Raw genomic sequence first — 23543 nt, 5'->3', positions numbered from 1 at the left:
AATGGGCCGCCAGGCCTCCTCCTCCACGACGGATTTCTCAACTTTTTGTTCGGACTTCCGCGTGGACCGGTATCCGGCTACAAGGAGTGGACGGGGTAGAGGCAAAGCACTGCACAATTTGGCAGCGAGCTCCCTCAATTCTGCGACTAATATTGCTCGGCTACAGTTCCCGTGTAGTCATGGCAATTTCTCCTTCACGACCTCTGTTACCATAGAGCTTAACGAGATCAATTCTAGTCAGGAAGCAGGTTCCCTTGGGGCGACTACGAAAAGGCTGGCAGAAGACAGAGATGGCACCATACAGATGAACTACGAGCCGAGCAAGGCTTCAGGCTCGGGCAAAAGCACGGCTTCCAAAATCATGAATGATTAGGCGGGCCCGAGTGTCCCTATCGGTGGAGGCTCTACAAGAAAAGAGGGCTACCCCTCTGAGGACGAAGATGATTACAATTATGGAGGTCGCATCATCGAAGAGCAGGTCGATCCCTCTCATGACGTTTAAACAGGTTTGTGCTCTATGGTTTTTTGGGAATTTAGTATGCTCGAGGATATTCACTTATTACCTACCTTACTGTCATGATAAGTTCTCCAGCTCTAATCGCTAGTTTCCCCTACGAGGGGGGCACTCTGCTAGCCTATGGTTTCTGGTCCCGGTTGCAGTCTCAGTTGCTTCTGAAGTTTGTACTCAGATTTGTGTTCCAGGCAGTGTTTCTCGGTTCACTCAACATGGTCTAGTCTTCCCATTACGGTTGCCGTATGGCCCCTGTTTAATTTTCAGTTCCATGTACAACAATGGGGTTTTTTTGATTTTTTGCATTAGTCATGGTCAGGTTCTTTGCAGTCCTTCAGGGCAATACTCAGCTGGGTGTTTTTTGAGTATTGATCAGCTATGCTTTGTAAACATGCCACATCTACGGGCTAGCTTTCACGAGGCCATGACCTCGGTGTAAAAATATTTTGTATTAATATAGAAGTAGACATATTCAGAAAAAAAAAAAAATAACCTATGATACTATTTATTTTTGGATCATCTAGCATTCCCCACTATGATCCAAAGATACATTACAACAGATACCAAGTTCATCCCTGAACTTTGTAAATTTTATTATGCCAAGCAGTTTCGTGAAAATGTCGGAGATCTGATCTTCTGAAGGACGATAAATTGGCTTGAGGACATCTTTTGCAATGAGAGATCTGATATGATGATACTTGGTGTCCACATGCTTTGTCTGCGAATGAAAAACTGGGTTCTTGGCAATTTTGATGGCTGACTCGCTGTCAATGAATAATGATGTAGCTTTTGCTTGAGAAATTCCAAAGTCTTGCAAATTTTGCGCAACCAAACAATTTCACATGCTTCTTCCCATGCTGAAAGGCATTCTGCTTTTGTTGAAGAAGTGGCCACTGTAGCTTGTTTCTTACAACTCCAAGACACTGTTGTTGACCCCATGTTCATTAAATAACCTGATGTTGATGCTTGATCATCACTACTTCCAGCAAAGTCGGCATCTGAAAATCCACCTAGTACGAATTTTTTAGTCTTTGTGTAAGGAAGACCAAAATCTTTTGTTCCTTGGATATATCGAAGAACTCTTTTGGTTGCATTCCAGTGGCTGTCTCTTGGTTCCTACATAAAACGTGAAAGAATACTCATTGCATAAGATAGATCAGGGCGAGTTTCATTAAACAAATCACGCTGCCAATCAACTGTCTGTAAGTAGTGTTGTCCACTTTATCCCCCCCTTCAAATTTTGAAAGTTTCAAGTTTTGCTCCAGGGGGGTAAGAACAAGCTTACAATCCTACATACCAAATTGCTGAAGAACCTCTGCCGCATACTTACTCTGAGAAATGAAAATATGATGTGGACGTTTGAAGACTTCAACTCCAAGATAGTAATGAAGTAATCCCAAATCTATCATTTTAAAACCTACATGTAACTCCTTTTTCACCTGTGCAATATGATCATCATTGTTTCCAGTAATGATCAAATCATCTACATACATAACAAGAATCACTAGATATTTTCCCTGTTGTCCCACATACAAAGTATCATCAGATTCACTTCGTTGAAAACCAACTTTTCTAAGGTATTCATCCATTTTTGCCTACCAAGCTCGAGGAGCTTGTTTTAACCCATATAAAGCCTTGATCAATTTGCAAACTTTATGTTCTTGCCCTTCAATTTCAAAACCTGATGGTGGTGTCATATATACTTCTTCCTGTAAATCCCCATTGAGAAAAGAACTTTTTACATCCATTTGATGAACTTTCCATCCTCTCTGAGCGGCCAATGCATGTGTTAATCGGATGGTGTTCCATTTAGCTGTAGGAGCAAAAGTTTCCTCATAATCAATGTCTTCCTGCTGTGAAAAATCTTTAGCGACAAGTCTTTCTTTATACTTTTCAAGTTCTCCTTTTTGGTTGTACTTAATTTTGTAAACCCATTTGCATCCTATGGGTTTAACATTTTGAGGACAATAAACAAGTTTCCAAGTGTTGTTATCAATTATTGCTCGATATTCTTCAATCATAGCCTATTTCCATTCTTTATGTTTTAATTCTTTGTTGTGTGTGGCAGGTTCATTAAAATCATGTGCTATCATTGCAAAATTGCCTTCACTTCTATGTGACTTCCTTCTTCCTATTTTATTATGCTCATCAGGCCTTACATCATTCAAAAGTTGAATTGCCCGTTTTGGTAGTTGATGCTCACTTGTTTGAGATTCTGAAAAGTCACCATCATTGTAAAGTGGATTAGCATAAATTGACGTTCATCGATCAGGTGAAGACTCTGGAGGTGGAGAATCACTGTCTGAAGAACTGCTACTGCTTGAAGATGCGGATGAACTGCTATAAGCTCCTAATGGTGTTGTTGAAGTAGATGGACTGGTGGAATCATCTTCAGATGAAGGAAAATCAAGTTCATACCAATTTGGTGAATTTGGTTGACTTTGCATATTTCCTTTTCTTTGACTGCTTTTAATTTCTAACTTTTGAAGAAGACTTTCAATTTCTTCAGCACTCTTACTTTCTGTTTCATAAAAAATTACATCCCTGCCCACAATAAATTTTCCATTGGTCAAAAGATGGTACCCTTTCTTCTCATCAGAATAGCCAATCATTGTGCATTTCAAACTTCGAGTCAAGCTTAGTTCGTTTTTTTTTCGGAACTAAGGCATAACATACTGATCCAAAAACTCTAAGATGTTTAACTCAAGGTTTGAAACCAAACCAAGATTCATAAGGTGTGATTCCGTCTAAAGAAGCAGTGGGAGATTTGTTTCTTAAGTAGACAGTTGTATGAGTTGCTTTTGCCCAATATGTTGGACTTAACCTTTTGAAAGTTAACATAGATCTCTCCATTCCTAACAAGGTGTGATTCATTCTTTCTACTACATTTTGTTGTGGAGTGTAAACATTTGTAAGATTTCTTCTTATGCCATTATCACTGCAATAAGTTTTGAATTCATTTGAAGTGAATTCTCCCCGATTATCTGTCCTGAGAGTACCTATCTTTTCTTTGACTTCATTTTCAACAAGTTGGCGAAAAATTTTAAACTTTTCAAGTGCTTCTGACTTTTTCTTTAAGAAATAAACCCAAGTCATTCTATAAAATCATCAATGAATAGTAAGAAATATTTGCAACCACTGAATGAAGTCTGTAGTGGCCCACAAACATCACTGTGAACTAGTTGTAGCAGCCTGGTTGTGCGCCATGAACTTGTTGGCAAGCTTTCTCGACTTTCTTTTCCATAAATGCAAGCTTCACATTTTGCATTTTCCTTTTTGAAAGTGGGAAGTCCTTTAACCATCCCTTGTTTTTGAAATTGAGAAAGACTATCAAAATTTAAATGTCCATATCTTACATGCCATAATCATATAGGTGAAATTCCTGTAGTCACTGCCACTGCAAAAACAAAATGCCTTGGAATAACTGTCCCTTTCGTCCTTAACAATTTTCCATCTTCATAACTTGTCATCATATTTTTCAAGCTCTGTTTGACTGAATTAATCTTAAGTAGGCCATCTTCCATAATTACTTGATGTCCTGCTTGTTGAATCGTCACTAAAGATAATAAAGTTTTCTTAAAAGTTGGTACATACCATACATTTGAAATCATTTTTTCTCCAATGCCAGGGAGAAAAACTTTAACTATTCCTTTTCCATAAGGAGTATGTTTTGTATCAGCTACAAGAAAAATGGAATTAAGTTGGCAATATTGAAAATTCCAAAAAAAGTCACGTCGACAAGTCATGTGCTGAGTTGCCCCTGAATCCAAGATCCAAGCATCTTCATAATCACCTCTAAGATAGGATGAAAGTTGTCATGCCAGCGAAGAAGTAAAAACATATTCTGAGTTATCATCATCTTGATCATTTGCAAATTGTTCTGAACGCTGATGAAACTTGGGAATTTTATTAAGAGAGGTTCAACAATCTTCAGCGTAATGTCCAACTTTGTTACATCTTTGACACACAATTTGACTTAAGTCTCTTCCTCTTCCTGGAGATTTTCCTCTGCCTCTGCTTTGACTTCTGTTTTGAGGGTGTCCTCTACCTTGAATATTATTTCCTCTTCCTTGAAAATAGCCTCTTCCTTGATTGTTTCCTTTACCTTGAAATGTACTCCTACTTGAACTGTTGCTATTGTTAAAGTTGTTTGCTCTGCTTTGGCTTCTACCTCTACTTTGTACATTATGTGCTGGCTGATTCTGATTGAAACTCCCTCTGCCTTTGCTTCTAGAACTGTTGGTTGATGATTTACTAACGCTGGCCTTTGTGAAAAATACATCTTCACCAACTTTCTTTTTCTTCCCAAAGGTTTTATCAAGTTGGGTCAACATTTCGCAGAGCTCATCAAACTTTAACTTCTCTAACTTTCCAGTTAATTGTAGAGTCTCCAAAAAATGTGTGTAGGAAGAAGGAAGTCCAGCGATTAAAATTGTGACCATAAAACTATCATCCACTGATTGAAAACTAGCATTAATGATTGCTTGCCTAATATTCTTAAGTCTTGAGATATATTCAAGAACATCACCTCCTTCAGTGAATTTTTGTTGCAACAATTTTGATTGTAGATGAACTTTCTTTGATTTAGGCTAAGTATCAAAGAATTCTTTAAAAGTTCTCAAAGCAGACCATGCATCTGTAGCATTTTCTATATGGACATACATTTCATCATTAACAGAAGATTTAATGAGAGCTAATGCTTTGGCATTCTTAACTTCCCATTTTTCTAGTGCAGCTGCATATGTGGGTTTATTTGGCTTAATATCCCCATCACATATACCATGCCATAGTTCATTATAAATGAGAGTGCTTTCGATGAGGCATTGCCATGTTTTGTAAGATTTTGTCCCTTCAAGCTTGTTGGAATCAGAAAACAAATTAATCAGCTTTGACATTGTAGTGTTGAAGCTTCACACCAAGAATCTGGCTTAAAAAAAAATCAATATGGGCAACACAACATGCAACACACTACGCAAAAAAGAAAAAAATGATCTATCGGGGCTTGGCCTTGACCCTCGTATAGTCGTTGAAACAGGAGAAAAATGACTGAGCTTTGCACTTGGCTCTAGTCAATTTCTCAAAAAATTACAAGGTAACTTTCGAAATTTGACTTTTACAATGCTCTTGCAAATCCTGGTAAAAAAAATTGTTACCCCCCTTCAAAGTAAAAAAATTACTTTGAGTTACAATCTCTTTCTTATCTCTCCCAAAAATAAAAAATAAAAATTACAAAATCCTTATTACTCCACAAATATTACACAATCCTTATCACTCCAATAATAATAAAACATCACATAAAAATATATACCTTATCTCTCCAAATTACAAGTTACAAACAGTAGAAAAATCCTTCTCTCCAGCGAAGACTTCTTCACTTCTTATATTCAACTTTAAACTTCCAAATAAAAACTCTTTAAGAGGCTGTTTTTTTTTTCTTTTTTCTTGTTTCTTTCTTCTTCAGGCTTTCCTCCACACTGGCTGCTAGCTAGCTCAAGCTCGCTTCTTTTTCTGGCTTCACTCTGGCTTCTTCTGCTGGTTTCACACTGGCATTATCTTGAGAGGAGCAACAAGCGAGTAAAGCAAAACTCATAACAGCGGGATCGCAACGCAAGATGCCTGGTGATCGAAATATTAGTGTTGTAGTGGACTACTTAGCCTCAAGCAAATCTGCCCTCAAATGGGCTTTGGATAATCTCTGATTCCTTTGTCCGAGTTCAGAGTAGCCAATATGTCTAAGCAGTATGACCTCAATCCGGATGCTGAGACTCTGGATTTGCTGGACACTGCGTCAAGGCAATGAGAATTTTCAGTTCTCGGGTCAGCCGACATTGATTAGGTTCGGTGACAGAATTGTTGGTCTTTAACTATGGGTTAGAAAGAATCTTCAACATTTTCGTGCCAAGGCAATCCTGGGTATTGAGCTTCAGAAGGTCCGAAAAATAATGCCACACAGAAACCTGGCCCACATATAGATTTTCCTTTACGTCCTACTGTGTCCAGGTCTTGTTGAGAGAACTGTAGTAAGATGTTTGTAATAAACGCAGTGTTGAAGCATGCATAAAATAACCTCCCGCCTATACTCTTTTCATAAAAAACCACCCTTACATCTCCGGCAACTTGTAGAGGTGTTTCAAAATAGTAATCCAGACAGATTTTCTTGTAGCTCACAGAGTGCTCTAGAAGTAATCCCAAATTAGAGCGATCTAGAAGTAATTGTAATGGATATATGTTTTCGTAGGTAGGTAATGACCGTATTCCAGAAATTTTCTTTGTAATTAGAGCGATCTAGAAGTAATTGGCCCACTATCTACCAGCGAGGATGTGCTTATCATGGCCAAACATCATATTGAAGCGGAGCAGATAACAAAAGTTCAAGATACAGAGGCAATTTTTTTATTTATTTATAATAATAAAAAATGATTTTAGGATTTAAAAATCTAAAATCAATAATAAAATTTCTTTTCCTTTTAAACAAAAAAATTGGACAATTTCCATACCAATCATTTGTTGATCAATTCAATGGAGTTTTCCAAGAACTTGTAGAGCTAGAATCTCCTCCTCACATCAGCTGCAACATTACTGGAGCTCTGATACCACAATAATGGCAGAAGTGTCCTCAGACACGTAATTTTATTAATCAGAAAAAACAATTACATCTGGAATTTTGCAAGAGTTTACACCCGAACAACCAAACACTCTTGCAATGAGCTATTTATAAGCTCAATGTCCTAACTACCTCTAATTATGGATCACTTATGCAATAACAAGTGTCCACTTACAATAAAAGCTATTCAAACAATCTTATTAACAATTCTCCTAAACTAGAGCCTAAGATACGACACATTTATAGAGTCATATCTTTTACAACAATATACTAATTCTAAATGTCTCCATTAAATAATTAAATATTCTAGATTAATAATTAATAATTTAATATCTTAAATTAATAATTATTTTATTCTAACTTAATAACCTATGATAATATTTATTTTTGGATCATCTAACAAAACAACCAAGTGAAATGTATGATTGGCCAAGCAGATAATGACAATGGAAGGAGAAAAACTAAGGCTCATCTGATAGAAAACGCTGATAAAGGGGCAATCACGAGGGTTAAAATGGATATGGGTTCATTTTTATACAAGCTTGAACCATAGGGAACTATGCTTGGATTTAGTGTCATGTTTACACAAGCTTGAAACAAAGAAATATACTTGAATTCAGCGTCATGTTTACACAAACTTGAAATGAAAAACTATGTTTGAGATTCGTTTACATGCCCCCAGCATGATGACTTGATTCTAGGTGCATGCCCCCCAAAGCTTCATTGCATTCACCTAATTAGACTACTCATGGCTATCAGGTGGATGGAATGAAGGTTCATCTACGAGATCAGGTGAAAGACTCGACTGGGATTTTATGAGATTTAATCAAAGACTTGAATTGGAACTTTTCTCCAGGGAACCTTGTTTCATTTTTTAATGAGCTTGACACAAGACAAAGAACTCTGCTCAGATTCCTTGTTTCATTTTTTAACGAGGTTGACACAAGACCATGAACTATCCTCATCCGTTGGTTCATTTTTTAATGAGGTTTACACAAGACAAGGAATTGTCCTTATGTCCTTTGTTTCATTTTTTAACAAGGTTGACACAAGACAAGGAACTATTCTCATATCCTTTGTTTCATTTTTTAACGAGGTTGATACAAGACAGGGAACTATTCTCATATCTTTTTGTCACGACCCATAAGAGGTCATGACTTCCAAGAGGTTCTCATCATATGGGAGAACAATACTCTGGGATCCATTAGAGAGATCTGGTTCAAATGCCCCTAGTACATAATGCACAACATCACGGAATTGATCGTCAGTTGATGTAGGCATGGAACGGGTTGCCACATAATTGACCCGTGGTGGGGAAGATACCATTGGGACAAAAGGACCATTTAGGGAGGATGGTTGACTAGAAGCCATATTTGGACTGGAAATGAAAGCTGGTCAACAGTGGCAATTTTGCCTTCATGCGGGAAACACATTACTCAAAAGAGTGTTGAAACAATAGCTCACGTGTCATAAATATAGTCGCACCCAATAAATAAATTATAATCTGGGCATAGGACTACCATCACATTGAGATGAACAATTTTTCCTCCCAAAGTAATAGGCAACTGAGGAAGGATCCCTAATGGTTGATTGGTTCCTCTGTTAAAAGCCAACAGATTTTGAGTAATAGGCATAAGTAGCGGTGAACCGAGTGCTTTACAAGAAGTGGAGGAAAGGATACTCACAGATGCACCTTCATCTATAATGGTTCTAGGTACAAGCATATTACAAAGCTGTACTATGATCTGGAAAGGCACATAAGAAGGAAGAAGACATCTTGCCAATCAATTCCAATCAAAGGAAGTGACCAAACTACTCGGAGGAGGTACCGTAAGAACGAGAGAATTATCCCCTTGAGTTACGAGAACGGAAGGATTTTCCTCCTGTTTTGATGGAACAGGAGGGTTGAATCCAAGCTCATTGGAATATGAAGAAACAAAAATAACATGAGTGGTATCATACTCACTCTCTACGTGAAAGGTATAATTAAATGAAGGTGAAATCAGGTCAACTGTTTCATGGACCTGTGATTGTTCAAGTATAGACTCATCGGATTCACATTCAGAGAGAGTGGGTTTGATTGACAGTTGATTTGGGTCAGTCACTTCATCAACTAGTGAAGGAATAAAGGAGAGTCTCATGTAACCAGATGGAAGTCATTGCGGAGAAGAAGGACGGTTATCCAATACTTTTTTGGCTTTATCTGATAGGGACAAAGGTCAATGGGGTGATTCCCTTCACATAACCTACGGGGAAACTTAACTTTATCCTTCTTTCCATGAACTTTCCTACCAATAGTTGATGGGGTGTCACCAACATGATCTCCAGAAGTTGATGACACAAGATGATGTGAACGAGAAGACCATTCTTCTAAGATTCGAGGAATACAAGAATGATTTCGAAGAAGATGATCTCCCGTACAAAGTTTGCAAGGATATCAATCTTTGTGATGTTGATCGGATGGTTTCTCATCAGAAGTTGCATTCGAAGAAATGGTTTCTTGGTTGGCCCCTGCTGAATTTGCTTCTTCTTCTTCTTCTAAGCCACCTACTTACTAGTACGAATACTTTCATTAGGTGAAGAGAAAGAAGGGGAGGAAGAAACGACCGAGGAAGAACGCACAGGGTCAACTTTAGGAACAACTAGAGGTTGATTTTGTCTAGTTGTAGGAATATTCAGTTGTGGGCCCAAGGAGGTTTAGAAAAACCATATCGGCAAACCGATGGTAAGTCCGGGAAGGGACAATGTGGCCATATAGGGAGCACCAATATTTCTGAAAGAAGGAAAAGGATTAGGATTCCCATCAAAAGGAACTCCTTGATCGAGGACTCCAGAGTTGTTGCCATATGTTTTAACCTAAGATCAACTATGGAGTGACGTGGAGGATGTTATTTGCAGTCAATTAATTAATTTTAATCAAAATAACAAAACAAAACAAAAGAGGGATAATCTAGGCAAAAGGATTACCAAGTAACTATGAACTACAGAATACCTCCCTACAAACTGAGAAGTACGGGCATGCAATCTCCCCGAATGCTATGTTCGATGTATCACAGTGTACAAGGCAGCCGAGTCAGTTACCTAAGGATGGATAGAAGCTTAATGTAATCCTATCATATATACCCGAAAGTACGTGGAGGCCCAATCTGTATTAGCACTGTCTAATGTGAAACCGCACAGTGAGAGCATTCATTTATACTTTACGTACTGTAAAACTGCCGTATATGCCCGAAGGTATGTGGAAAAGCTATGATATACTCATACGTGGAATGAGGTATCACACTCGGAATGTATCACAGACATGTTAGTGATAGCTGCTATGTTTTACGACGTTGGAACACGTCTTTAGCCTAGACCTCTAAATGTTATGCGTTAAGTTACAATGCTACATTAGGTTAATTGAGATAACTTTTTAAGTTGATCTTCTTAACAATTTGCCTTTCAAGGTTCACCATGTCATGTATTTTTGCAATTCCTAGAATGAAACTAACATGAGAAACATTCTTTCATTTTTTAACAATGAAAACCATAGCTAGTAAAGGGTGGGGCAATCAGATCTTTGACAAAAAGCAGAGATCACACCTAATGCAATTTCCCTAGCTATTCCTATCAAGCATTCACAAACTACAATATGCGTGATGCAAGTTTTTTTTTCTTATATTGTTTTGGTTTTGTATTGGTTGTTTTTATTTTATTTATTGTTTTCAATCCCTTTAGTGTTTAGATGAACAAAAAGGAACTAATTCACATACAATCAATCAAACTTTTTGCAAGAACGAAGAATTTACGGCAATTCTTTTTCAAAAGAAATGAAGACTTTTACAACACTTTATTTTTGAGCAAAGATTAATCGACTATAATCTAACTTTGAAAATGAATCGATAATGATTGATAAATCACTTAAGAAACATTAAACAATCAAGGTCAAAGTAGGGCTAGGAAAGGAAATACAATCTTGATTTCGAAGACATAACATTCATTGATTATTTAGCAAGCAAAACAAAAGGAAATTTGGAGAAAAAACTCAATCCAAAGGTGGAAATTTGACCTAAGGAGGATCAATGCAGCCCTGAATGGGAGACAATGCACTTCAAAGCATTCTCCCTAAGCCAAGGGTGCATTGCAGCACATTGTGTCCCTACCAAGCCTGCGCTCGTGACAAAGAGCCATTCCAAAAGACATTCAAACACATCTTTCTACCAAAAAACACTTCAACAAGGCTGAAATAAGATCAATGGAAGAAAGTAAGGTCTACTAGGGTGTACTAGGATGAGGATAAACTACCCGGAATGATGATCGTTCCCAGTGGAGTCGCCAATTTTTTATGTGGAATTTTGTATCTACGGATAAATACAATTTCCCTAGATGGGTAGCTACACCCAGAACAACATATTTAAAGTGTTTATCCTTTTTCTATAGAAGATAAATAAGACAAGGAACTTACTTGTTCTTTCGCTTTCCATTTGTCTCCTTTGTATGGCTCCCGTCGCTCCTTCTCGAACTTAACTCACTCGATAAGTACCTCCAATCATAAATAGAAGACAAAAACCAATCAAAGCAAGAGATCTATCAACTATAAGTAAATGGACTCAAAAGCATATACACATATAAACATCATATATCAAGATAAGAATATGGAAAAAGGTGTGAACAACTTTACTAAGTAGAAGGAAGAATTACAAGCATGCAGTCCGATCCAAAGTCATTCCTCTAGCTTGTGTTCCATCCACATCACATCATAAACACAACACTCTGGCAGCATAACAATACTTGCTATAATCTCAATTCTCAAACCAAAATTATCTCCTTACAATTCATCAAAGTCCAGCCCTTGATCACTTAGATGAGTGCTCAACTTATAGGGAAATGGAAGTGGTTTTGTCATAAATGAGGGTATTGAATGGCCTTCCAAACTTAGAGTTAGTTTCCATGGAGAAGGGATGAGAGGATAGGAGGTTACTTAACTCATTCCCTATCCAATTTTGAGCTCATAGGAGATGATAAAAGTGGGAATCTTCTAGAATTCTCTAGAAGATAAGAATATTCCCAGAACCCTATGAAGATTTTGCTCAATTTCACCCAACGCAGGTCAAAGTGGGCCTAAGTGCTCTACAGAGCACCCTTGCATGGGCCTAAGTGCTCTGCAGAGAACCCTTGCATGGGCCTACCTGCGTTGGTCTTTCAAGGAGTCATTTTAGGATGTCTTCAAGTTATGAAACTTTCAGGGAAGGAGGCATTCAAAGTGATGACTTGTCCAGGGCATGTAGCAACTGAATTAAGGTTTGATGAACCCTAAAAGAACTAATCTAAATGTTGGGCGTGATGTGTCCAAACATATCTGTAACACAAGGCAACTTACATGTGGATGCATCATGTTAATCTCTATTGCAACGTATGCAATGAAGATCATACTTTTCTCTTTGGAATTGTTTGCCCCCCCTGCCTCTAAAATTACTTCTTCCTCTTCCTCTTCGACCACCTCTTCCTCTAGAATAACCTTGTGCATTATTCTTCTCTCTATGTGCAAGACACACAACTTCTTCAAAAGACTAATGAGTTATCTTCTTCCCAAAAGCCTTCTCTCTCTCAGTGAACTGAGTCAAAGGTAATCTTTTTGAGGTTTTCATTTGCTTGCAATGACTCAAGATAATTTGAATAAGTGGGGTATAGTGCCTTGACATAAGATATGAGAGGAATGTCTATTTCAACACCAGTGGTTTTTATATCATGCATAATAGATCCTACTTCTGATGCTTAAGCAAAAAGGGTCATCATTTTTCAATTCAAGACTGAACAATTTAATCATCAATTGGACAAATTCAAGTTCAGAGTTTGGGTCATACAATTCCTTCAACTTTTGTAAGGCTTCAACAGCATTTGAGAATGGTGAAATATGGCGACTCACTTCTTTATTTACAGATGCTGCAATCAAGGCATGAGCCTTGCTTTTATTATTTTCCCAAATGGAAATCTCCTTATATGAGGTGGGCTTTGCAAGTTCATTATCTCCTTCTCCTACACAAACTCTTTTCCACAACTCATTGAAATGAGAGTGTGTTTATCTTCTTTGACAATTCACGATAGTTCTCTTTTCCAGAAAGAACTATTCCAACAATTGATATCAGTGGATGCATTAAAAATAGGTGTATTGTGTAAAAAATTGCACTTCTGGTGGCAAGTTTTGTTTAACTTTAAAAAAAAATGAGGAATAATATATCAGAGGTATTATTTGGGGAAGGGTTATATAAGGGAGGGTGTATATGGGGAAGAGGTAGTGTATGGGGAAGGTATTAAGTGTGGTAGTTATAATGTACCACAAGGTTATATGGAGGTGTTATATGGAAGGTATTATCTGTCCGAGTTATAATATACTGTGGGGATAATTGTGGTATGGAAATTGTTTGAGAACCGGTGGTATGGTAGCGCGGTGGTAACCGATGGGATGATATATGGCTATGACAGAGGTTATGCCATGGGAAGATGGGAGTTATATAAGAACATTGTTTATACGTGTTAGAGAAAAGGTGTATAACGTATGGTCGAAAGTTCAACATATGACGAAGATTCATATAACTGTGCGGGAGCAGAGGTGTATAACTCATAACAGTGGTATTAGAATGATGCCCGTCTAGCTCAAAATGGTGGTATTAACCATGAAGGTCGTATATATGACAAAGCAAAGGTGTATGATAGAGCCACGAAGGGTGGTATTAAACATGAAGGGTGGTATATCTGATAGAGAAAAGGTGTATGACAAAGCCACGAAGGGTGGTATATATGACAAAGAAAGTTGTATTAACTGTGTGGTATGGAAGGTGGGTGCACTGGAAGGAGGGGGGGCCGAGGTGCCAGAGGGAGGGGCCAAGGGTTAGGCCACGAAGAGACACACCTCGTCGCTGTTCAAAACCCAAGCATAAATGGAAGCTCACAATTGAGAATGAGTGCACAGTAACAAAAATGTGGTACAATATGGCACATAGTAATGCCATGTGCAACGATGCATTACAAGTCACATAATTATGCTTTACTAGTCGCACACAATACCAATGCCATTCGATTAATCCTCGTAAACATGTTTTTATTATTGTTATATATAACACCAACAACTACCATTCACAGACATACCAGCACCAACTTTCAATCATTCCTCTATTCCACGCAGAGATTTGGGACACCACAATTATGCATGACAAAAAATGCAGGACAATTTTTTTGTCAAAGGAGAGGGGCAGAGGACAGAGAATAATGGCAACAAATAATAAGAGTTACAACACAACAACTCATTTTTGGAGCTGGCTCTGATACCATGTTATCAGGGCAGGAGGTAACTCCTTAATGAATTGTGTTTTTGCATTAAGTATGATCAGAGTTATATACATGGAGGGAGAGAGTCTTGGGCTTCATATTCTAGTGTTTCTTCATATTCCAGTTCTTCTTGTTTTCTATTTACATTATTTTACATGGTTTCATCTAATCCCAATGATTAAGTGTCAACAAAAAAGAAAATTCATGTGTAACAAAACTTTTGACTCTATGATACCAAAATGTTAAATTTTTATGAAAAAATAGTTTACAATTGAACTGAATGTAAAATAAAATGCATACCTTTAAAATCTTATAATAATTTTTCAATTTGTTCTTGCTTTGAAACAATCTGTAGCTCTACCCTCTCTCCTTTTATGGACGAATAAATGGAATTTCATTAGAGTGAGGGAGAAGGGACGACTACCTTTTATATTAATAAATTTCCAAGTTTTCGTACAAGAGATACGTGAAGAAACACCCTTTCAAAATTGTAGAATATGAAATGGCTTCTTTAAGCCAGCTGATAAGCCAACATAACTATGAAGAAGAAAACATATAAAAAAAATAAAACAAATAAAACACAATTACTGTGTGAGCTAAAGATGATTGTAAATCTCATATATATTAATTGAACCATTAACTACATTCTTATATAGTAAAATTATTACTAAAATGATTATCAATCAACTCTGAAACAAATCTATTGGCACTACAGCTAATTTCTAACACTACTACAACATATTTCCAACACTAATCACCCCGACAATTTGCTGCCTTAATTTTGTAGAGAACACAAACTTTGATGACTAATTTGTTAGCGATTTACATAACTAATTAATCATTATTCCCAACACTCCCCCTTAATGATTAATGAGGATTTACTGTCTTATCTCGTAGTGCCAAAAATTGACTTTTTGCAACTGCTTTGGTGAAGATATCCGCTAGCTGATGCAGAGTATTTAAATGCTTCAATTCAATATCCTTCTTCTATACCCAATCTCTAATGAAGTGATATTTCATGTCAAAATGTTTTGTCCTGCTGTGATGAACTGGATTCTTTGCTAACTTGATGGCACTTACATTATCACAATAAATCACTATAGGCTGAATTTGTTTTTCTCCAATTTCTTCCAAAAATTTTCTGAGCCAAAGAGCTTGTGTACTTTTTGAGATAACTGCAACAAACTCTACTTTTGTGGATGAGAGGGCAACAACGTTTTGTTTTTTTGAGCTCCATGTAATCAAACCAGAACCAAAAGAGAAACAATTTCCAAATGTGGACTTATGGTCATCAAGACTACCTCCCCAATCTGAATCACTAAATCCAACAAGATCGAACTTTTCAGAATAGTAGTAATGAATACCAAAATTTAGAGTTCCTTTCGCATACCTTAAAATCCTCTTGGATACCTTCATATGTATTTCAAATGGATTTGTCATATTCCTTAAAACAAGTGAAACTGAATATGTAATATCAGGCCTTGTGTGGGTTAGAAATATCAAGCTCCCCATAATACTTTTGTAAGTTTTCTCATCAACTAAATCAGCGCCATCATCTCTACATAACACATCTCCATGACCACTTGGAGTAGGGGGATGGATTAAAATCAAGCATATCAAATTTATTTAGCATATCCCATGCATACTTTGTCTGACAAATGAAAATCTCATCCTTACTTTGATAAACCTCCATTCCTAGAAAATATTTCATGATGCCTAGATCTTTCGTCTCAAATTCATTCATCATAGCAACTTTGAATTTATCATTCATTTTAGAACTACTACCCATATACAATACATCATCAACATACAAACTTATGATTAGAATATCAATACCTTCTTGTTTGTAGTAAATGGTAGGATCACTCTTACTTCTCTGGAAGCCATTTCCTGAAAGTATCCATCAATTCTTGCATACCATGCTCTTGGTATTTGTTTGAGGCCATACAAAGCCTTCTTCAACTTGTAGACATTATTCTCATTTCCTTCCACTTCAAAACCTTGTGGTTGCTCCACATATACTTCCTCTTCTAAGTACCCATTCAAGAAGGCACTTTTCACATCCATATGATGTATGCTCTACTTTTTATGAGCTGTTAATGAAATCAACATTCTAATGGTCTCTTGTCTTGCTACTGGTGCAAATGTCTCTTCATAATCAATTCCATACTTCTGTGTGAATCCTTTAGCAACTAATCCTACTTTGAGTTTTTCAACACTCTCATCACTGTTAAATTTTGTCTTATAGACCCATTTGGTGCCAATATTTTTCTTGTCATGTGGAAGCTTTGTCAACTGCCAAGTGTCATTCCTTTGAATGGAATCCATCTCTTCTTGCATGGCTTGCATCCAAACCTCATTAGTACATGCATCTTTAAAACATGATGGTCCAAAATCAGCGTTGGCTAATAAAGCAAAATTGACTATCTCACCTATAGGGCTTTCTTCATGTGCTTGATTTTCACTCCTCTGATAAATATCACTCAATCTTCTTACCTTCGTTGTGGAATTTGGAGAAGAAGTTGGACTTGAACTTGATGTTGAAGAAATTGATGAAGGGCTACTTGGTGGAGTTAAGCCACTAGTTACAGAAACATTAGTTGGCTGCTCATGATCATTAACAACAATTATATCATCATTCAAAACAGATTTTGTCTTCTCAACATAGCTTTTTTGATGACCATAAACTCCCCCTTCATAAAAAATTCTCTTGAGACAATAATCTTGTTTTTTAGAGGATTACACAATTTATAAGCTTTGCTTGTCTCACTATACCCAATAAAAATACATAACTCAGTCTTTGCATCTAACTTTTTTCTATTCTGATCAGGTACATGCACATAAGCCAAACGACCAAAAACTTTGAAATGATTAACATTAGGCCTTTTTCCATACCAAGCTTCATAAGGAGTCATCTCTTCTAGTGCATTGGTGGGGCTACAGTTGAGGATGTACACTGTTGTAGCAACTGCATCTCCCCAATAAGAGTTTCTCAATCCCTTAGTTTGTAACATGCATATTGCCATTTCAAACACACTATGATTTTTTCTTTCAGCTATGCCATTCTGTTGGTGTGTGTATGTTGTATTATGTTGCCTCTTGATGCCATTCATATCACAATAACTCTGGAAATCTTTTGAGCAGAATTCTCCTCCACGGTCAGTCTGCAAACATTTGATCTTGCACCCTCTCTCATTTTCTACAAGGGCTTTGAACTTCTTGAATGTATCCAGGGCTTCACTTTAGGCCTTCAAAAAATATACCCAACAATTTTGTGAGTAATCATCAATAAAAGTGATGAAATATGATGACTTACCCAAACTCTTAGTCTGCATAGGACCACACATGTCTGAATGAACAAGTTGAAGTGGGTGATGAGCCCTCCATGGAGTTCCGTTGGAAACCTTTCCCTTGCATGCTTTCCTTTAGCACATCTTTCACAAACCTCCTTATGCTCTTCTACCTTGGGCAAACCAAAAACTAATGTGAGGTTAGAAACTTCAAACTGCGAAAATTTAAATGCCCATACCTGAGATGCCATAACCAACTTGAATCTTCATAAGCCATATTTGCAAGATTGTTGTTATGTTCATCAAACCTCAAGGGAAACATCTTATTTCCTGTCATGGGCACAACAGTGATCACCCTATTTCCCTTATTTTTATCATAGATAGTACATGTCTTATTTTCAAAGACTACTTTATAATTTTTCTCACATAGCTGCCCAACGCTCAACAAATTATGCTTCAATTGTGGAGTATAATAATGTCATGAATACTCTATACCTTCTTTTGTTTGGACCTCCATAGCTCCTTTAGCAGCAACCTCCAATGATTTATCATCACCAAGCTGGATCTTGGATTTGAAACTTCCATCCTTTGCTGAAAACAACTTCTCATTCCCCGTCATATGGTTAGAGCATTTAGAATCTAGATACCAAACATATTTACTAGTATTTTCACCTTTGGAATAAGATAAAAATAAGTGATTTGGAGGATACTCACCACTTTCTTGAGAATAATTAGCATTTTTACCTTCTTTCAATCTGCATTCTCTTTCAATGTGACCATACCTGTTACAATAATAACATTGAACATTTCTCTTATCAAATCTACCTCTACCTCTGAAACTACCTCTTCCACTTGAGCCACCTCTTCTTCTACCTCTTGAAGAATTTTAGCTTTTCCATTTACCTTGAATTTCATTGATTTTGGCACTGCTGCTTCTTGCATCTTCATTCTTTGTAATTTGTAATTTAGAAGAAAAAGCTTTTTCTACACTTTCAAAAGTGTCCTTCAGTCTTTCTTCATGAGACATCAAAGATCCAACCAATTGATCAAAATGTAGTTTTGTCAAATCCTTACTTTCTTCCATAATTATGGAAACATGATTCCATCTATGTGTTAAAGATCTCAATACTTTTTTAATTAAAACTTCATTACTTACAGTTTCTCCAAGTGTAGCCATTTTATTGACCACATCTTTGACTCACACAATAGTCACTCACACTTTGAGCTTCTTTCATCTTCAAATTTTCGAACTCTCGCTTCAATGTCTGAACCTTGACCACCTTGATCGCTACCTTGGTAAGCTTCTTGTAGAGTCTCTCAGGCATCTTCGGCAGTTTTTGCTCCTGATATTCCTAAAAATAAGCTCTTATCGAGAGCTATCTGAATATGAAACAAAGCTTGAGCATTCTTCTTCCTTTCTTCCTTTCTTGTTGTTCTTTCATTGGTTGTGATGGCATTCCAATCAGCTTGCCCCTCATATACTGATTCAACAATCTCCCACAAATCTTTTCCAATTAAAAAGGTTAGCATCTTAATGCACCAATAATCATAATTGTTCCCATCAAATTCTAGAACTGGCATCTTGTTAGAATTCGACGTGATTAACTTTGGCGAAATTCCAACAATAAAAATTTAACCCAAAACAATGCTTTGATACCACTTGTAAAATATGAAATTGTAGAACATGAAATGGCTTCAGCCCACTGATAAGTCAACATAACTATGAAGAAAAAGATATATAAAAAATAAAAAAAATAAAAGACAATTATTGTGTGAGCTAAAAACTGTTGTATTAACCACATTCGTATATAGTAAAATTATTATTAAAATGATTATCAATCAACTCTGAAACAAATTTACTGGCACTACAACTAATTTCCAGCAGTGACCACACTAACAATTTGCTGCCTTAATTTTGCAAAAAACACAAAATCTATTGAATAATTTGTCAGCAATTTACATAACTAATTAAGCATTATTCCCAAAAAAAATCATTAACATTTTAAGCAACTGCGACCCATATATAACCAGGATCATTTTATAATTTTAAAATTAGTAAAATTGTTTTAACACGTCAATCTCTCCTATAATGTGTCAGGTAGTAGAGCAGATAAGATACTTGCAGTACAGGCGTCCCAAGCATTTGGATCAACTGAGCAAGGCAAGTCTACTTTACATATTTTATTCCTTGTTTTTCACTCATGTTTTTGAATATATGGTACTGAACAAGTTATCAGTTTTACTAATTTTGATGAGTTCCTCTTTTTCCACTCAGTTTTTTGAAAAATATGGATGTAATGAAGGAGACACTTTAGTAATTTGAATGATTTTGATTATTGATTTCACATATCAGTTGCATAAATTGCAGATGCCCTCAAATCTCAAGTACATGGAAATCGACGGAAAGTTCAACTGCAATGACTTGGAAAACTTTCCTGTGAGGCTTTTGCGCCTACCAGATTTGCGAATATTGAAGTTGACCAACTTTGAAGGGTTAAAAGAATTGCCGAGTGAACTAGCTCATCTAGTAAAGGGTTTGCGTCACTTAACTCTTTCAAATTGCAAATCCTTAGAGGAACTGCCCTATCCAATTTCAAACCTTAAATCTTTAAGAGTATTGAAAGTGGATCACTGTAAATCTTTGAAAGTTTTTCCTCGTGACTTCGGAAACTTGAAGTCCCTGGTTGAACTTGATCTATCAAATTGTACGACTCTAAGCCAATTGCCAGAGGATCTTGGATCATTAAGTGCGTTGCAAGCACTCAATTTAAAGCAGTGTCAGTCTCTGGAAAACCTTCCTGATAATTTTGAGCGACTTTCGTCATTGAAAGTATTGTATTTATCCTCGTGTGTAAGTTTAACAAAATTACCCGATAATTTTGAGCGACTTTCGTCATTGAAAGTATTGTATTTATCCTCGTGTGTAAGTTTAACAAAATTACCCGATGGGTTTTGCAAGCTCTCACTCACATACCTTAAATTGAACAATTGTGTTGCTTTAGAGAAGCTTCCAGAACCATTTGGTGAGTTGAAAACGTTAAGAGTCCTGAACCTCAAATCATGTAAAAAATTAAGGAAGCTTCCACAGAGTTTCTCTCAACTAGGGAATTTGGTGCACTTGGATTTATCAGGTTGCATTCGACTTGAAGAATTATGTGAAGACTTCCATGGCCTCTTATCATTGCGAACTCTATACTTGGATGGATGTCAGAATTTGAAGAAGCTCCCTACAAAATTTCATTCCCTTTCTAAATTGCAACATCTCGATCTAAGTAACTGTCATATGTTAGAAGCAGAATGCATGAACAACATGGAAAAAATAGTATCATTGGCAATGTTGAACATCAAAAAGAGTGTCAATCTGGTAAAGAGATGGGGAGAAATACAGGGCCATCAGTCAAGGGCTTATAAAGTGGATATAGGGCAGGTGATGTTTGGAAACTAGTAAACATTTTGTTATGATGCCATCATTATAGTAGGTTTCTATAATTTGTCCTTTTCGCTGATATTAGATTTCTGTTCAGGATTTGTACGAGGAAGCGAAGGAGAATGAATGGAAAAAATTGTCATTCGAACTGGAGCGCCTTTACGAGGACGGACGACCAGAGCCATTCAAAGTATCCAGTCGTCCTCCAAATACCATCCTTCTTCTCATGTTTGACGGCCAATCAGATTTCAATCAAGATTTTCCGTGGCCATTGATAGAAGAGACCTTAGATGACATCAAAATAAAGTTTGAAATGCTTTACATTGGCAAACCTTTTCATAAATTGCCGAGGAAAGTCGCCCACAAAATTATGAGCCGTGCAGTTGATAACTCTGACGCTCGTCTACTGCTTGACAAAGTGTTGTTCAACTTAAAAAGAAATGGTAAAAACTTGTGGCACCGAAATATGAACAAATTTTTCGCGATGAGCGCGAAGATTGTGCAAAAGGAAAATGATGATAAATACTTATCTTGTTGGGAGCTTCTGATAGATGGAAAAGATTTCGCTAAAATGGAGGAGTTTTTGTCAAGTAAATGTGGAAAATATCATTCTTTAAAGAAACTTGAAGAAGGAACACAAGGGAGTAACATTGACTTGCTAAGAGAATTGTTTGTAAATGGGTTCGAGGAGAACTGTTTGTTGCGAGAACAGCAGGAGGTATTTGAGTTTTGGCTTTTTGATATTAATTCCTCTCAAAAGAGCATTAAAATTTTACATTTCTCAATCCATTTTTTTCTGAAGACGCTTTTTATATGACGATTGTTGTTTGCAGTAGTTTACATTTTTAATCTTCATTTATTGACAGACACTTTTTTAATGTGACTCGTAGGTTAGTGTCGAGGAATTGAAAGGAAAGACCATTTTAATAGAGATCAGGTTCGCTGATGAGAGTCATGATCACCCCGGCCTTCAATGTTTGAGTGACATGTATATGACAGGAAAAAACAGACCTGGTTTTGAAATTATATCAATTCCAATTGGGCAATTAAGAGAGGCTCCAAGAGACCCACCTTGGTTGGTCGTCCAAAATCCATGCAAAGTACGAAGAGTAGTGATGTACTTTCTCACTCAAAAAAGTAATCCAAAAATAACGGAACCATGGATGTCATGTTATCCTATTGTGGTCAGGAAAATAGAACCCAATGGCAAAATTGCACCTTATAAGCCTATATTGAGCATTCTTGACAGGTGGGGGTCAGATGCATATCCGTTTACTGATGAAAAAATTGAAGAATTAAGAAACGAAGAATGGAAGCAACAACAGAGTATGTCATGTCTGGAGTTTCTTCTTTTGAAGTCTTTGAAAGGTGACGAACTTGTTGAGGTTGGTAATATAAATTTAATGAAAGCTTACCACTAGGATAAATGGATTACGATATTATATTTTTACTTATGTTTAACAAGAATTTGTAGAAATTATAAGTTCACATTGTATAAAATTTTGCATTTATAATAATGACATCCTTTTACTGGGAATGATATTTCATTTTGTATTTATACAAATTGAATAGAGATAGCCTTTCGGACGATACCTCATTCCGTAATATACAATTTTGAAAAATAGCTATATATTTTATAGGATTGATAATCATTCTGTATTTGCTGTGTTGTTTTTGAAAAAGGTTAAAAGAGAGATAGAAGGGAAAATGACATGGTTGTTATGCAACGGGAAGGATCCTGACACGGACAGAGTAAGAAGTAAAACATTGGGAGTAAACATCAAAAATGCACTCAAAAATGCAAACATGAAGGACGTTTACTTCATTTGTGTTCCCGCTTTTGATGAGAACAACAAAGAGGAGATACCTGTTACAGATAGCATGAAGATGGCGTATTTTCCTACTCAAGACGCCGAAATGCCGCAGGAGAAGGGAAAATTGGGGTTAGAGAATGCGTCATATCTTTCACGGTGGGCTTCTGTAAGATTTTGGGCACGTGTTCATGATTTCCGTGAGCGAATGGATGAAAAAGCCAAACAGCGGGATGGATTGAGGACACTGTTAGAGTCTTTGGAATGCGGGGTTCTATCAATGGCGTTAATGGACGAAAAAGGAGAAATGGTCACAACAAAGGGAAGAGAAATTATGGACATATTCGATATCAAAAAAAGTAAATGTACAGGACCAGAAAAGAAACGGGCAAAAGAATTGGTTGCAGACTTGATGAAAGGTCCCGAGGAAAAGAGAAAAGATGCATTGCTTGACCTAACAGTATTGGCAACACGTGCAAAAACAGGTATTATAGTAATCGGTCAATATTTGATTTCGCACTTCTTTTGGACTTTATTATAAAAAATTTATTATTCTATTTGATTTACAGGATCTTCTTCCAGCGGGACATTTTGA

The 23543-nt window shown here is 36.7% G+C and overlaps 1 protein-coding gene across 1 annotated transcript; it reads left to right on the top strand.

The window, feature by feature from the left end:
- The first annotated feature begins 452 nt into the window (after nt 1-452).
- LOC149211235 (uncharacterized) lies at nt 453-23543 on the top strand. The gene is made up of 7 exons (XM_089399222.1): nt 453-506; nt 19809-19871; nt 20079-21137; nt 21223-21855; nt 22028-22522; nt 22821-23433; nt 23518-23543. Exons 1-7 carry the CDS (start codon nt 453-455, stop codon nt 23541-23543), a joined length of 2943 nt encoding a protein of 980 aa, XP_089255348.1.

The sequence above is a fragment of the Pinus tabuliformis genome, chromosome 1_2 (genome assembly GCF_031772625.1).
Source record: "Pinus tabuliformis cultivar Carrire ecotype Pingquan chromosome 1_2, CPIR1, whole genome shotgun sequence".
Classification (NCBI taxonomy): Eukaryota; Viridiplantae; Streptophyta; class Pinopsida; order Pinales; family Pinaceae; genus Pinus; species Pinus tabuliformis.
This window is presented reverse-complemented; position numbering and strand designations above follow the sequence as displayed.